Raw genomic sequence first — 15,335 nt, 5'->3', positions numbered from 1 at the left:
TGGATAATATAGGTCATCAGGGTAGCAGGATCAGTGAGTGGCAGCAAGCCAAGCTGGATCAGGATGCCAAAGGTACCACAGTTTTCCAGGCCTTGCTGGGAATGAGATCAGCAATGCTTGGCCTTGTAGTTGGAGTCTGGATCTAGAAGATGACGGGTACAGGAACGCAGCACAGGAAATCCGGAAGAGTGTCTGTCTATAGTCTTGTCAGGGACCCTTATTTATAGTGCATAATGACATCATCAAAGTAGATGCTGGGCAGGGTTAACTAAGCATGCCCCTAAAGTACTGGGATTGGACAGGGGTGCTAATCTCCACCTTGCTCTCAACTGGTTGGATTTCCAAGGGAATGTTGTCAGGTTTGTGAGGCGAGTTTTACAATGTCCAAAAACTCCCACATTTACTTTACTGAAAATCTGATTTTGCCAAAAACATACATTTACACCATTGCAATCTCTTGGCAAATTATGCACACAGGTTACATATTATGTGCAGCACATATCAGTCCAATCCTCAAGTCTATGGGACTTTGTTTCGCCCTTCTGATACATTTTGGTAATTTTAAACACAAACGATTTGGCCTAAAATTCCACAATTTTATACACAGATGCGAATTATCCCAAGGGGGATGTATGTACAAAAATGTATGTTTGTAACATGGATGCTTTTCTTGTAATCTGTCATATTTTGTAACTTATGTTCCCCATGCAGCAATGAGTTCTACCAAGTCTTAAAAGAAAACCCATAAAATTATATTTGAATCTGCAAACTTTTGACATTTTTACTAATTCTTGCTGCAAAGATAAAAAAAAAGTCTTTAAAGTTTATTTATTAAATAGTCTTTGGAACCAAAAGGCAGTCCATTGTCACTAAATCATTTCTTTTTCCTTCCTCCAACTGCAACCAACTGTCATTTCCTTCAAGGCAAGCTGGGGGTTCCCAGTTTGGCTGAAGGTTTAATGGCCCCCTACGCTTGACAGGTTAGTGTCCCAGGACTTCTATTGTCCCAGCCTGGAGCACAGACGAATGTCTGACGAGTGTGTGAACTTTTTGTCCTGGCCCATTCAAAGTTTTTCAAGCTGGCAATTACCACTTTCGTGTCATGGAAGTTTATGGTGTGTCTCCCTTCCTTGGGGAAGTTTCATGGCTGGCAACTGGAATAACTGTTTTTTGGAGAGCTTGCAAATTCAGCCCCTTTGTTTTACGCTCTTTAATTTCTTATTTTGGGTCCTGAATTAAAACAAACCTGTGAAAGAGGATAGCCTATGTGTGTATTATCACCACTAACATAATCCCTTTACATTGCTAAGTAAGCAGGCTTTCATTCACGCAGGAAATAATTATTACGCTTCAGTGCAGGCCACGTCGCACTAGAGCAGCTATCATGACCTATACACCGTTAAAATGTGTTAGAATGTTTTTAATTGGTTTTAAGCGATTTTAGGTGAATGATTATTGACTGAGATTGGTTGAAATTGATTATGCTGATAGTATAACTTTTAATGAAATTTAAATTTAAATGTGAGGAGTTGCATTGAAGTGCTTTCTGTTGCAATACGGCATCTTATAGTATTGAAACGCTCGCCGCCCTGCTTGTATTCAGTCCCAGAAACTCGCCGTGATTCAATTCTCTTACTCAACATGGACGAGTAGTCTGAGGACCACATCTCCCAACAAGCTTTCTTTGTCGCGTACCCGCAGTGTCATCGGGCCACGACACAGGCTATAACTGCTGATGCGAAGCCTGTTTCTTCCTGGTCTGCAGTTGGCAGGAACTGCTGCCAGTCACAGCATATATCGGGTACTATCTTTTGAAATATTTGCAAATCAAGCCTAATCAGGTATTGACATACATGATGACTCCCCTTGTATATAGTACCACCAAACTGAAAGCTCTGGATAACTCTCTGGGCAGTATTACTGTAAGGGCATTAAACAAAATTAGAAATGAGCAGATTTCTAAACCTTTATTGCAACTTCCCCAATGTAAAAACACAACAATGAATAATTTTAAAGCAGCACTAGTGAATGCCAGATCTGCTGTGGCACATACCATAGAAATTGCGGAACTCATTTATCTTCATGATCTAGATATAATACTAATTACAGAAACATGGTTTTCTGAGTCCTCTCCCATCATATTTCATGAGCTGGTTCCAGATGGTTATTTGATTAAACACATCAATAGGACATTAAAAAGAGGAGGAGGCATTGCAATTATTCATAAGGACACAGTTCATATATCTCACCTAAACACCCTTGATTGGGGCGATGATTCTCAGGTGGGACTAATGACTTTTAAGATGTCACCTAAATCCACTGTTCACTTAGTACTAACGTACAGACCCCTGGGGCCATACAAACAATTTTTCGAAAATGTAGATGCTTTTCTTAGTGGTGAAGGCAATAAGTATAAAGAGTTGATCCTGGTGGGTGACTGGAATATATGGCTGGACGATCAAACAAAACCAGATTCTAAAGAACTCTGGGATTTACTCAGTGCCCATGACCTTCTACCCTTGGGCGTTAATTCCTCGCATGTAAAGGGCCACTGTTTAGATTTGGTCACTACACGTGGTAGATTCACGACCATGAAGGATGTTATGCCAGTTCACTGGTCGGATCCTTTTGTAAAATTCTTTGAACTGAGTACGCTCAACCAAGCCAAATCCAATACCAAGACCAGACAGGCTTCCTATTCTCTGAAAGCTAGAGACCTAGATAAAAGTGCTGGCATTGAAATTTCTGGGTCCCTTGCCTCTATCGACCCTACACTTTCTTGTGCGGAATTTTTCGTTATGGGATCCTCGGTTTTAAGCACTATCTGTAATAAAATAGCCATGCCAAAACCAAAAGCCAAGAAGGTCTCTCAACCTTGGTTCTCAACTAATCTACAAGAACTACGTAGGCTTGTTGGTAGGACCAGCCAAAATTGGTTTAAAAAGCCTACTTCAGAATGGTTCTTTTCGGCTAAGAAAGACTTTCTGGGGGAAAAACTGCAGTCCGCTAGTAACCAACCAAGAAAACTATTCTCTATTATATCTAGGTTTTGCAACCCAGACTGTAAAAATGCAGTGCCTGATTTTGCTGAAGCACAAGCTAATCTGTTCAACTCCTTCTTCGTAGATGAGATCGAACGAATAAGAGCAGACATAGAACAGACAGCCCTTACAAACCCATCGATATGTAGTATAAACTTTGCTGCACCCAAGGTTGACAGTTTCCAAAATCAGACTTTATCTGCTTTTGACTTTCACCCAGTTTCCGTAAAAGATATTTGTCAACTCATTAGTACTCTTAAACCCACAATTGATTCTCTCTCTCCATTAACAGTCTATGTCTCCAAATAATTGGCGCAGGAGCTAACCCCATTTATAACCACCTTTGTTAACAAGTCTTTACTGACTGGGATTGTTCCGGAGAGCTTAAAGCTTTCCATAGTCTTACCCCTATTGAAAAAACCTTCACTGGACTTAGATGTTTTACAAAACTACTGGCCTATTGCGGAAAATTCTTGAGAAGGTGGTTACTAATCAGCTCCAGGAGTTTGTTGAACAGGAACTACTATTAGACAAATTCCAATCAGGATTTTGACCAAAATATGGAACTGAGACCGCCCTCCTAGTAGTACAGGATGAACTGTTGAAGGCCGCGGACCAAGGGGAGCTCACACACCTGGTAATGCTGGACTTGTCCGCGGCCTTTGATACAGTAAATCATGAAATTCTCTTGGAACGATTACAGGAGATTGGAAGAGTCTCTGATTCAGCATCAAACTGGTTGAGGTCTTTTCTGACCAATCGTCAGCAGCGTGTGAGACTGGGAGAGTTTTTGTCAGACCTCATCCATCTAAGCTGTGGAGTCCTTCAGGGGTCTTCCCTGTCTCCATTGCTATTTAACCTATACATCCGACCTCTTCTGGAAATCTTAAGACGCTATGGGCTGGATTTCCATTCTTATGCTGACGATACCCAGATATTTGTACGAATCACTAATTTTCAGGAAGCATTTAGCAAACTGGGGCAATGTCTGGCAGAAGTGAGCAATTGGATGTCAAAGAACTATCTACAGCTCAATGCTGCCAAGACGGAACTTATATTATTCGGCCCTAAGCACTTGCTGACGGCTGCTAGGAAATTGCCTGTCCCAACATTGCTGGGCAAAAGCTTAAAATTTGTATAAAAAATCTGGGATGTATGTGGAAAGAAGATCTTGGCAGTGAAACACAGGTGGGAGCAAAGACTAAAGCAGTTCATTTTGTCCTGAGGTTGCTACGTCAAGCACTTCCCTACATCCCTAAGAAGGATCCTGCTTCTGTGGTAGGGGCATTAACCAGTGCCCATCTTTACTACTGCAATAGTCAATTGCTGGGCATCCCTTCCAAACAGCTCCAGCGGCTTCAGAGAGCACAGAACGCGGCTGTTAGACTGATTTTTAAATTACACAAATCCACTCATGTGTCTCCATACCGTAGGAAGCTACACTGGCTCTCAATTGCTGACCACATTAAGTTCAAGACAGCCTGCATTATCTTTAAATGCATAAATGGCATTGCTCCTCTGTATCTAAGAGAGCTAATTCAGCCATATCGCCCAATGAGACAACTATGCTCCAGCGACAGTCATCTCTTGATGATCCGATCCCTCACTCAGCCTATACATCTCGAGGTGATAGAAGATTTTCTGTCTTTGGTCCCAGGCTGTGGAACTCCTTACCTCTACAGCTTAAGACCATGAGTTTTCTCCACACATTGGGTTTGGGTCGAGTTTCACTAACTGGGTCATGGCGATCTACCAGAGTCAATCCATACACCTACGAGTGAATGGGGCCACATCGGCCAGCCTAAACATCACTAGGGGTACAAGGCAGGGTTGCCCGCTCTCCCCTCTAATTTTTGCTTTGTGCATAGAGCTGCTTGCCAGTCATATTTGATCAGCAGTGACAATCGAGGGTGTGAGGTTGGGGGCCACAGACTTTAAGGTGTCCTTCTACGCGGACAATGTTCTGCTTACACTGAGCGATACGGCCGCCTCACTGGCAACTGTGCTGGGGGAGCTGGATGAGTTTGGCTGGGCCTCTGGGTTCAGGGTGTACTATGGCAAATCACATGGCCTGGATGTGTCCCTTAGGCCCAGAGACGGGGAATCTATAGGTGCTCTCGCTCCCATACTGTGGTCCCGGGACTCTATCCCGTACCTGGGGGTCTGCATTCTGAGCAAAGTGAGGTGTATCGAACCAACTTTCCTCTGTTTGCAGAAATGACCGGAGATTTAGGGAGGTGGGGACAACAGGAAATCTGCTGGTTTGGCCCCATAGCGCCAGTCGAAATGAACTTGATGCCACACTTGCTTTACGTGAGCTCGGCTCTGGTGGTGAGGGTCCCGGAATCAGACCTTCGTACTCTGCAGGGGAAGATTTTAGGCTTCATCTGGGGGAACAAAAGCCAGGATATCCAAGAGGGTTTTTCTAAAGCCAGCAAGGGTTGGAGGATTGGGGGTCCCGGATGTGTTCCGTTACAATCTAGCTGCTCAGATCTCACGTGCCTTTACTTGGAGTAGACATACCTCGCAGCCAAAATGGAAACTTATCGAACAGGCCCAGTCATCGGTTGACCTGGTGCGGCTGCCTTTTATGGAGTGAAGACACCTGGGACAGGAGGGGGGCTTGCGACAACCAAATGTACTCTCTACTACATAGGAAGGGCGCTTCGTAGATTGGGAATAAGCAGAGGGCTGGGACCCCTTACCAGTGTGGAATAACCCAGGCTTCCGCCCAGGGTGCGGAGAGGAGGACTTTCGTAAATGGGTAGAGGGTTGCCTGGAATGTATACGGCAGTTGTACAAAGACAAAAGACAATTGTCATTCGATATACAAGAATCATAATGCTTCAGATACACCCAATTGAGGCACTGGGCTTCTCACCCACTTACAAGGGAGGGGATGACGAGAACGCTTTCTGCCCTGGAGTTGACTCCACAGGATAGCACTGTGGGGGGGGGGGGGGGGTATCTAGGCTGTGTACGTTTCTGGACACGGGCGACCCTGTAACGCGCCTGCCATATGTCTAAATGGGAAGAGGATCTGGGCGGGCCCATAGAAGATGAGTGGTTGCGAATATGGGGACAGATGCTCAAGTCTTCCCGGTGCGTTAGGGACAGGGAATGCTCTTATACATTTTGTTATATGTGGTCCCTTACCCCTGAGAGGCTACACCACATGGGCAGAAGTTACTTGGCCGCCTGTTGGCGGGGGTGCGGAGCGTTGGGCACCCTGTTTCATGTGGTGTGGGTGTGCCCTAAGGTGGGTCTTTACTGGAATGAGGTGCTGGCAAAGATGGAGATCACAGGGTTGGACCTTCCCACAGACCCATGGGTGGTGATCCTGGGGCATACGGGGGGTGTTCCCCCCCCCCTAACCGGCTCACTGGCCACCTTGATTGGGCATCTCCTATTAGCAGCAAAACTGGTTATCGCCCGGACTTGGAAGACGATCGAGGGGCCGGTGGCAAAGATGTGGTGGGTTAGGGTATGGGACATATTGGTGGCAGACAAAATGACAGCACTGTGCGAGGGACGGGTGTGCAAGGTATGTCTCAGTGTGAGCCCCATTCTTTGTTTTTGCTGAAAAATACCCCTCTTTGGTTGCTAAACCCCCAATGTTGCAACAATGTTTCCCGCTGTGAGCTGGACTGAGATGAACTCCATTCCTGCCTGTGTTGTGCGGTGATTCAGCGAGTTTTGTGTCATCGGGGGCAGTTATCCCAAAATTTGCAATATCATACTGTACTCAAAGCTAAGATTGTCTCTGTACTCACGACCTGTTGATTTAAATTAAAATAAGTTATTTGAAAGATAGAAATGGGGAGTAAAATACTCCCACTTCCAAATCTTATCTGGAGCACTGACAGCATTGATTCTGAAAATCACTCTTAACAATGACAAATTGGTGTTGGTGTTCAAGTTCTGAATCGCCATCTGACCGCCAACCCTGCGGAAGGTGAGGGGGTGGGGATTGGGCAGATTAGGCACAGAGGATGAGCTATAGGGGGAGGGCGACCCACCTTAGACTGGTGCCTCCTCTGGCTCTGCCAGTGCCTTTATATGGATTGACACTTCAGCCCCGTGCATTGGCTTTCATTGCCTACTACTCCCCTAAGGTTGGTCCCATTCTCACATTCGGGTAAATCGCTGAACTTAATGCCACACTAATGGGGTAATTGTGAAAAAGGCCCTATTGGAGGCAAAAGGTAAACCCTGGAAAATGTTTTCCCAATGCAGTGATGTTACTTCAGGCACACATTTGTACTGCATAAAATTATCTTCCAACAGTGTAGAACTACACCAATCACTGTTTCTCTGTCCTGGAAGCAACATGAATATTTACCTAAATAATGTAATGGGTCCTGATTTCTTTCTTCCTTCATCTCTATGGTCTATATGCAGCTGAAGCCAGGTCCTCTAGAGGAGACGTACATTGCAACAATCCTGCGTGAGATACTGAAGGGATTGGATTACCTACACTCCAAGAGGAAGATTCACAGGGACATCAAAGGTGAGGCTTAGAAATGTACACACTATCAGCACTTACTCCAGTGATAGGAGCTACATTTTGTAAATCCTTCTATAATTTATGTAACAATTTCAGTGTGTTTTAATAAAATGAAAAGAATTGTGACACAGCAGTGTTTGCAGAATATGAAGCTGAATTTTACCAACTGTTTAAAAATTGTTCTCATCAAAGCTTGTTTATGTATAATGCATAACAATGATCTATAGCAAACACCAGCAAAGTTATGGGGGTTTAAAAAGGCTTGGAAAAAAAAAACTTCCACTTGAAATGTGAAAGTAGATTAAGCCATTCAAGCAAATAAACAAACAGCACAACTCCCTCAAGTAGCTATCGCTGAACATTCACCTCTAGTTCAGATGGGCAATGCATTGTGGGTATGCAAATTAGCTCAAATGCCTGGAAGTGAACTTTTCAAACCCACTACCACCTGCTAAACATGCCCCAAGGCTCCTAGCACAAGGCTGTTGGACTGTGCTGCACTGCACTTACAAAGACCTTTTTCTGGTGGAAAAGACTTGGTATTTGAGCTAATTTGCATACCGTGAGGCGACGTTCCAGCAATGTCTACTGGGTGACGCTGTGCTGTGTATATGAATTTGCTCAAATGGCTTAATTTACTTGTATAACATCAAGGCGCTGAAAACAGATGACAACAAGGCCAGACTTCAACACGTACATAATAAATAATGCAACACAATCAATAAAAATAAAATCAATTCCTGTTCAATTATAACCAGGAATCAGTCTATGTAATCTGTGATCAAATCAGAGTATTCAGTAATCTGTTATAAAGCAAAGTTCCTTTTAAAAGATACTAGAGGAACACGATCTTGTGGAAATTTGGGTGAGGAATTCCACAACATGAGACAGCAATCTACAGGATCTTTCCACGAGCCATACTGTATTGAACCAGTCCATTACCTGCTTAGTGTTAGCTGGCAATCTCAGATTTCTTGTGGTTAATAAGTATGGCACAAAGTCTATTTAATAGGTTGAGGCCAGATCTGGGGCGTAGGAGACTCCTACATTCTGCGGGGGGTGTGGTGGGGGTGGACACATTTTGATATTGATATTTTATTTGTATCGCGCTCATACACAAATGTTTGAGAGCGCGACGAGGCAAGGGAGGGGAACAAGGAAGAAAAAAACAACAATCTTACTAGGCCCAGTGACATTGAGAATGCACTAGTGCATTGGGGAGGGAAAGGGGAATGTGCATGGGGATTTTGCTACAGACACAAACCACAGAGTAAAATGATCTGCCAATTATATTGTAGTGAGTGATGATCACACACATTTTGATTAAAAAACCAAATATTTATTTGCGGCGTTTGGTATGCAGGATACATTTCGAATGGATTGTGTCCTCCCACATATTCCTCATCTTTGATATTCGTATCTCGCCAGCTTTGCTGTTTCAGCAAAATAAAATCTCGGCTGATGGCGCTATGCACTATGTCGTGGCGTTGATGTCACTTGAGGGCTGCCGTCGAGCGTCGACGTCACCAGCAGTACAAATAGCTTGTGCAGCGCCCTTTGGCTTCAGTTCTGTTTTTCTGAAAGCTTTCACGTCGAGTACTAACAGCGCGCTTTGTTTTTTTTCTGTTGAAAAATGTCTACATCTACCGCTTCCACCCCAAAGTCGGGATTTAAGAAATGTTACTACTGCGGGTCAAAAATGTCAATAACCGATCCTCAGTGTCTGCATGTCGTGTTTGGGTTCCGGGTACCGTACCGATGACTGTGGATCCTGTCAGTCCATGACAGAATAAGCTCTCCAGGCACACAGAGGTAAACTGGCGGTGGGGAGGGTGGCTTCGAAGTCTACTTCGAAGAAGGAAAAGAAGTCAGCGGAGTCTAGAGACTCCACTCGGCGTAAAAGATCGAAGAGGTCCTGGTTAAGGAGTCGATCGAGGCAGTCTTTGTCTTTGTCGAAGAAGAGACGCCATCGGTCTCCCTCTTCTTCATCTGATTCCTCTACTGAGGTGATCAGATGCCCGACAAAGTCGGATGCCCCACATAAATGGATTGCCTTTAGAGTGCCTATAATGCCTACCTTGTATACACGTGATGAAAATGTATTTTGTTGAACATTTGGCAAACCGCATTTAGCCCTTCTGCTAGAACTGCCTCCCAGTATTCTGCTAGCCAAACTTTGTCTTGCCTACTGTGCTGAAACTGCTGTATCCTGTAGTACATTTGGCAAAACCGCATCTAGCCCCCCTGCTAGAACTGTTTTTCTGCACTCACACAGCTGAACTATATGATATGCCTATGTTGCTCTGTCCTAGGCCACATCTGCCATTTTGAGTGTACCTATGGTCGCTTATAGGCCACATTTGCCCTCTTGACTGTGCCTCTTGCTGTTCGTAGGCCACATTGACATTTCTCTGTACCTTAGCGTGCTGTTTAGCCCACTCTGAACCAATCTGTTCCTGCCGCCACCGGCCGGGGACACCCAACCCAGTTTGACTGTGCCCACCACTACCCACAGTCCTACCAGTATACAATCATGCTCATAGCTTCCTGCAAGCTCGCCACTGCTACCACCACGCTGCTCACTCTCCTTGCAACACTCGCTGCTCTCCAACTTTACACCTCACTCTGCCCAATCACACCCACTCCACAAAGCCCCTTCCCAATCCCACTCAACCCACTGCCCTGGATACCTCACAAACACACTCACCTCTCAGACGCACCCCCTGCATCACAATAATGTATAGACTAGAACGACTTAGAGCTTGCACACAGACTGCAGAAATCAGCACTCCACCCCCTTCCATAGAACACAGAGACTATAGATTGAGCTCCCGCACCACTTCCAAACACATCCCTCGCACTGAACTTCCACATACCTACAAACAACCACCCACTAACCAAACCATACCCCACAGTGTCACCACACATAACATGTCAGACACATCCGACACCCACGTCTCCACTAACAAACTACACACACCTCACATCAAATGTGCCCTCCTCAATGTACGCTCCCTCCCAGCTCATGCATCAGATATTCAAGACCTCTTAACCAACAACAACATTGATCTATTAGCCATCACAGAAACCTGGTTACGTGAAGCATCAGGCCCGCCATTGCACTTGCGCTACCACCAGGCTTCACCATACTCGGACAAGACAGACCTGAACGAATAGGAGGCGGAGTAGCATTCATCTACAAGGAGAATCTCCAGCTCCGACTTGTCAGTCACTCCTCGACCAGCAACTCTGACCTCTTATCGGCTAAACTCACACTGTCGCCCAACAGTACCATCATTGTTCACTTACTATACCATCCCCCAGGCCTCACCCTAGACTCTCAGGAAAACATCATCCACATTCTCAGTAATAATATCAAAAGCTACACTAAAACCCTTCTACTAGGAGACCTCAATCTGGGATTCAATGATGCTAAAGCCAAACCTGCGGTCACCCTCACCAAGGAACTTAGTGACTTAGGCTTCACCTAGAAAGTCCAACTCACTCCAAAGGCCGCATTCTAGATTGGATTGCGGACCATAATTGCCTCACTACTATCACCTCACTGCCCTGGACCGACCACAACTGTATCGAATTCTCTGTTCCCATTACTAAAAACCACAAAACTCTGAACCCTGCTATCGCTGCACAAGTCAGCTCTAAAAAGCTTAGAGGATAACCTGCGCCCTTACCTCAATACCCCCGAACTAGCACCCCCTTTCGCTAATGATTCCAATATCCTAGCAGACATCTACAAAGATGTCATCACTAAACCTGTTAATGAAATAGCATCACTCGAATGGAAAAAGAAAAGAAACCACTACACACCAACTCTTGGTTCACTGAAGAACTGCACTCCATGCGCTCCCGCAAAACAGAAGCACTAAAAAACTGGCAAATCAACCCCTGCAGCAGTGCCAAAAACAAATTCAACTTAATCTCCCAGCAATACAAAACAGCTATCACCGCTGCCAAAGCCAACGCCTTCAACACACAAATCTCTAATGCAAAATCGCACTCTAAAGAAATCTTTGCCCTTTTTAAAGAGCTCATATCCCCCCGCCCCCAATACACCTGATGAAATAATCAAAGATGGAGCCTGGTGTGCTAGTATCCAAGCTGCCATGATACACAAAATTGACCTTCTCCAAAAGAAAATTAAAGACCATTGCAAAGCATTACCTCAACAGACAGAAACCAAGCCTACCAACTCCACACCCGCCTCGTCTAAGCCCACCATACCTGACTTCTCCTTCAGGGACGTCACTGAACCAAAAGTTATCAACTTACTAAAAAATCTCAAACCCTCCCGTTGTAAAGGCGATATATGCCCGCCCAAGCTCATCAAAGACTGCGCAGACTGCTTTGCGCCACTCTTTACTGCCTTCATCAATGCGTCCTTTAAATCAGGCATTATCCCAGCTAGCCTCAGAGGCCTGGGTCCGCCCCCTCCTAAGAAAAAAAAAACCTACCCTCGACCCCCTACAACCCAACAACTACAGACCGATAACTACAGTGTCATTCCTCTTGAAATTATTGGACAAAGCTGCACACTTCCAAATCCAACACTTCCTGGAAACCCACTCCATCCTAGGGACCAGGCAATCAGGCTTCCGGAAAGGACACAGCACCGAAACAGCCCTGGTGGATCTGAAGAGTCAGATCACCCAAATCATGGATAAGGGCAAGCCAGTCCTACTCTCCTCCTAGATCTCTCAGCCGCATTCGATCTGGTTGATCACAAGACCCTCACCTCACACACTCAGCCAATTTCTCTAAAGAATCTGCTCTCTGGATCACCTCCTTCCTCGAGGGAAGAGCCATGAAAGTATTCTCGGACACTGCTAACGCCACACCCACTACAATCTATTGCGGGGTCCCTCAAGGATCCTGCACTGCACCCACACTTTACAACTTGTTCACTAAGCCTCTCTTTGACAAACTCGAATCACATGGTATGACGTACACAAACTACGCGGACGACACATAAGTACTTCTACCTCTCTCAGGATCATACTACGAAGGCGCCAAGGCACTCCACACGATCTACTCCATCAGCAAGGCTTGGATGGCAGTTAATGGCCCCTGCCTTAATGGAGACAAGACTGCAATCATGACACTAGGTCAACAGAGCACCCTAGACAAACTGGACAAACTATACGCCAACTTCTCCATTGACAACTCCATCATCCCCGTATCCACAGCTGTCAAGACACTGGGAGTTTACCTAGACTCCTCACTATCAATGACCAGACAAGTCAGCGCAATCACTTCCTCATCTGCGCATACCACCAAACTTATAAACTCCATCAAGCCATACCTTTCAAAACCTAACTGCCTTTCCATAGCCAGTGCAACCATTGGAACCAAACTGGACTATTGCAATGCCCTCCTAGCAGGCATATCGGCAAAAAACCTAAACGGACTACAAGTTACACAGAACAATGCTCTCCGGGCCCCTCTTAGCATCCCAAGAAGAGAGCATATCTCCCAGGCCAGACACTCGGCCAATGGCTCCCGGTCAAAGAGCGGATCACACTCAAAATCCTCAACCTCACACACACATGCCTCTCTTTCTGCCCCGTCCTACCTATCAGAGACCATCTCCAAACCCTCCTCCTCACGTCCCACCAGGATGCAATACACCAACTTACTCCATATTCCACGCATCAAAAAAGCCAAAGCCGGTGGCCTAAGCTTCCCCTACACTACTGCCAGGCCCTGGAATGCTCTACCTACAGACATTAGAGCAGAGAACTCGCTCCCGATTTTTCGTAGGAAACTTAAGACCTCCTTCCTTGCACAATAATATGTGACACTCGCTAACCTATGTAAATATACTGCACTGTAAATTTGTACAAATGTCATACCTGCTCCTGTAAATTATGTATTACTCGTGTATATGCAACTAAGATATGTCTGTAACAAGCGCCACGATGCCCCCGGGCTGACATGCGCTCTACAAATCCAAATAAATAAGTAGTGGAAATGATGCAGATTTTTGAAAATGCAGTCTCGACCCCCTCTAAAGAATCACTTCAAGAGCCGTGCCCCGGTCGCTCCTTTGCACAACTCTGGGAAGTCGAAGGCTGCTTAATCAAAGCCGAGTAGTAAACCGACTGTACGTCGAGTTACTCGACCCGATGAAAAGGCGTCAAAGGTATCGACTCGAGAACAGAGTTTGTCCTCGATACTGTTGAAAAACACAAATCGTCAAGGCCCACGACGAATTTGTTGACGCCATCGGCGCCGAGCATTTCAACGCCGAAATCGAGGGCGGTTCCTAGTAAATCGATCCCTTTTTCGAAGCCGTCTTCGAGACAATCGATGGAATCTTTGATCTCATCGAAGCCTATACTGGTTCAGGAAAAAACTTTTAGACCTGTACCGAAAGAATACTTTTTAAGTCTATGTCCAGAATTTATGAGGAGGAAAGTGCTTTTGATGAGATGACATCTCCATTTGGGGTGCAGTTTGGCACTCGAAATGTACCTGAAGAGCTCATGACCCAGAGTCAAGGATGAAAGACCTCTGTGACTCCCTCCAGTCTGCTAGTGGACTTGACACTTCGCTAGAGCTGGAGTTTGGCAAGGCCTGACCCCTCAGAACATGCAGATTCTAATAACAGAAATATCATGAACAGGGTCATGGAATATATGGGTTGGAGTAGGGTTTCCCCAGCATATGAGCAGGATGACATGACGGACATCCTAGACCAGGGACCTCAGAAGGACCCAATCTTGCCCTTCCATAAGGCCCTTCAGAGGAAGGTTGTGGCCCCTTAGGAAGCTCCAGAATCTGGGCCTGCTGTGAACAGAAAGTTCTCTAGGAAGTATAGACCTCAGCGATCCAGACTACCTCACCAAACACACTACGCCTGAGTGTTTAGTAGTTCAGGCTGCCACTTAAACCAAACAATCTGCCTATCCCTCTATCCCCCCGGATAGAGATGACAAGAAGGTTGATGCATGGGCTCGCAAGGTCTTCACATCAGGCAGCATTGCCTTGAAGTCTACTAATGTCACATGCACCTTGGCTAGATTTTCTTATACCCTGTGGGACTGTTGGCATGGCGGCTGATCACATCCCGGAAGGCGAGGAAAGAGACTGCTTCCTGGCTATAGTAAAGGATGTGAAGGAGGCAATGAGAGAGTGTCTCCAGTCAGGATTGGATACTGCTGACAGCATCAGCAGATCCATGGCTGCAAGCACCGTACTGCGCTGGTTTGCGTGGCTGAGAAAGTATGAGTTTGCACCGGACCTGCAGGCCAGGCTGCTCAACATGCCAGACTGCTCAACATGCCCTTCGACGGCTCGAAGTTGTTCGGCAGCAAGGCGGATGAGAGTCTGGAGAAGCTACAGACCTCCAAGGCGGCGGCTAATCCCTTAGCGCCTCCATTCGACAACCTAAACAACTCCATTCAGGCTCATCTTCCTGGAGGGGTCGTTCTTTTTGCTTCTATTCCTCAGTTGGTAGAGGAAGAGTAGAGGCCGGACAAAGGAGGCAATGAAGATTCCCTTGTGGCGGACGAGGAAAGGGTGGTAAATCAGCCCCAGCAGCGGCATTTTTACCCTCAGCTGCTGCTGCAGCCGCCTCTAAGCCACTCTGAGGCCTTGAGCCACGAGACCCCAGTGGGAGGCAGAATCTCTCAACATCTGAACAAATGGTGGGGCATTACTTCAGATGCTTGGGCACTGGAAACAGTAGCCCAAGGTTACTGCCTTCCTATTCAGAAAATGCCTCAAGAGCATCCACCGGGAACCAACTCTGTCAAAATTCGAGATTC

At 45.9% G+C, this 15,335-nt stretch overlaps 1 protein-coding gene across 4 annotated transcripts in view; it reads left to right on the top strand.

Annotated features, from left to right (window-relative positions):
- STK25 (serine/threonine kinase 25) overlaps window positions 1-15,335 on the top strand; it is a 1,190,884-nt gene that overhangs the window by 378,740 nt on the left and 796,809 nt on the right. For all 4 annotated transcript variants that reach the window (XM_069618115.1, XM_069618117.1, XM_069618114.1 and 1 more), the window contains exon 4: window positions 7,443-7,551. In XM_069618115.1, the coding sequence (XP_069474216.1) occupies window positions 7,443-7,551 (109 nt within the window). The remainder of the gene's footprint in view (window positions 1-7,442; window positions 7,552-15,335) is intronic.

The sequence above is a fragment of the Ambystoma mexicanum genome, chromosome 10 (assembly GCF_040938575.1).
Source record: "Ambystoma mexicanum isolate Mex_15411 chromosome 10, UKY_AmexF1_1, whole genome shotgun sequence".
In the NCBI taxonomy this organism is placed as follows: Eukaryota; Metazoa; Chordata; class Amphibia; order Caudata; family Ambystomatidae; genus Ambystoma; species Ambystoma mexicanum.
Note: the sequence above shows the minus strand (reverse complement) of the source record. Positions and strands in the feature narration are given on the sequence as shown.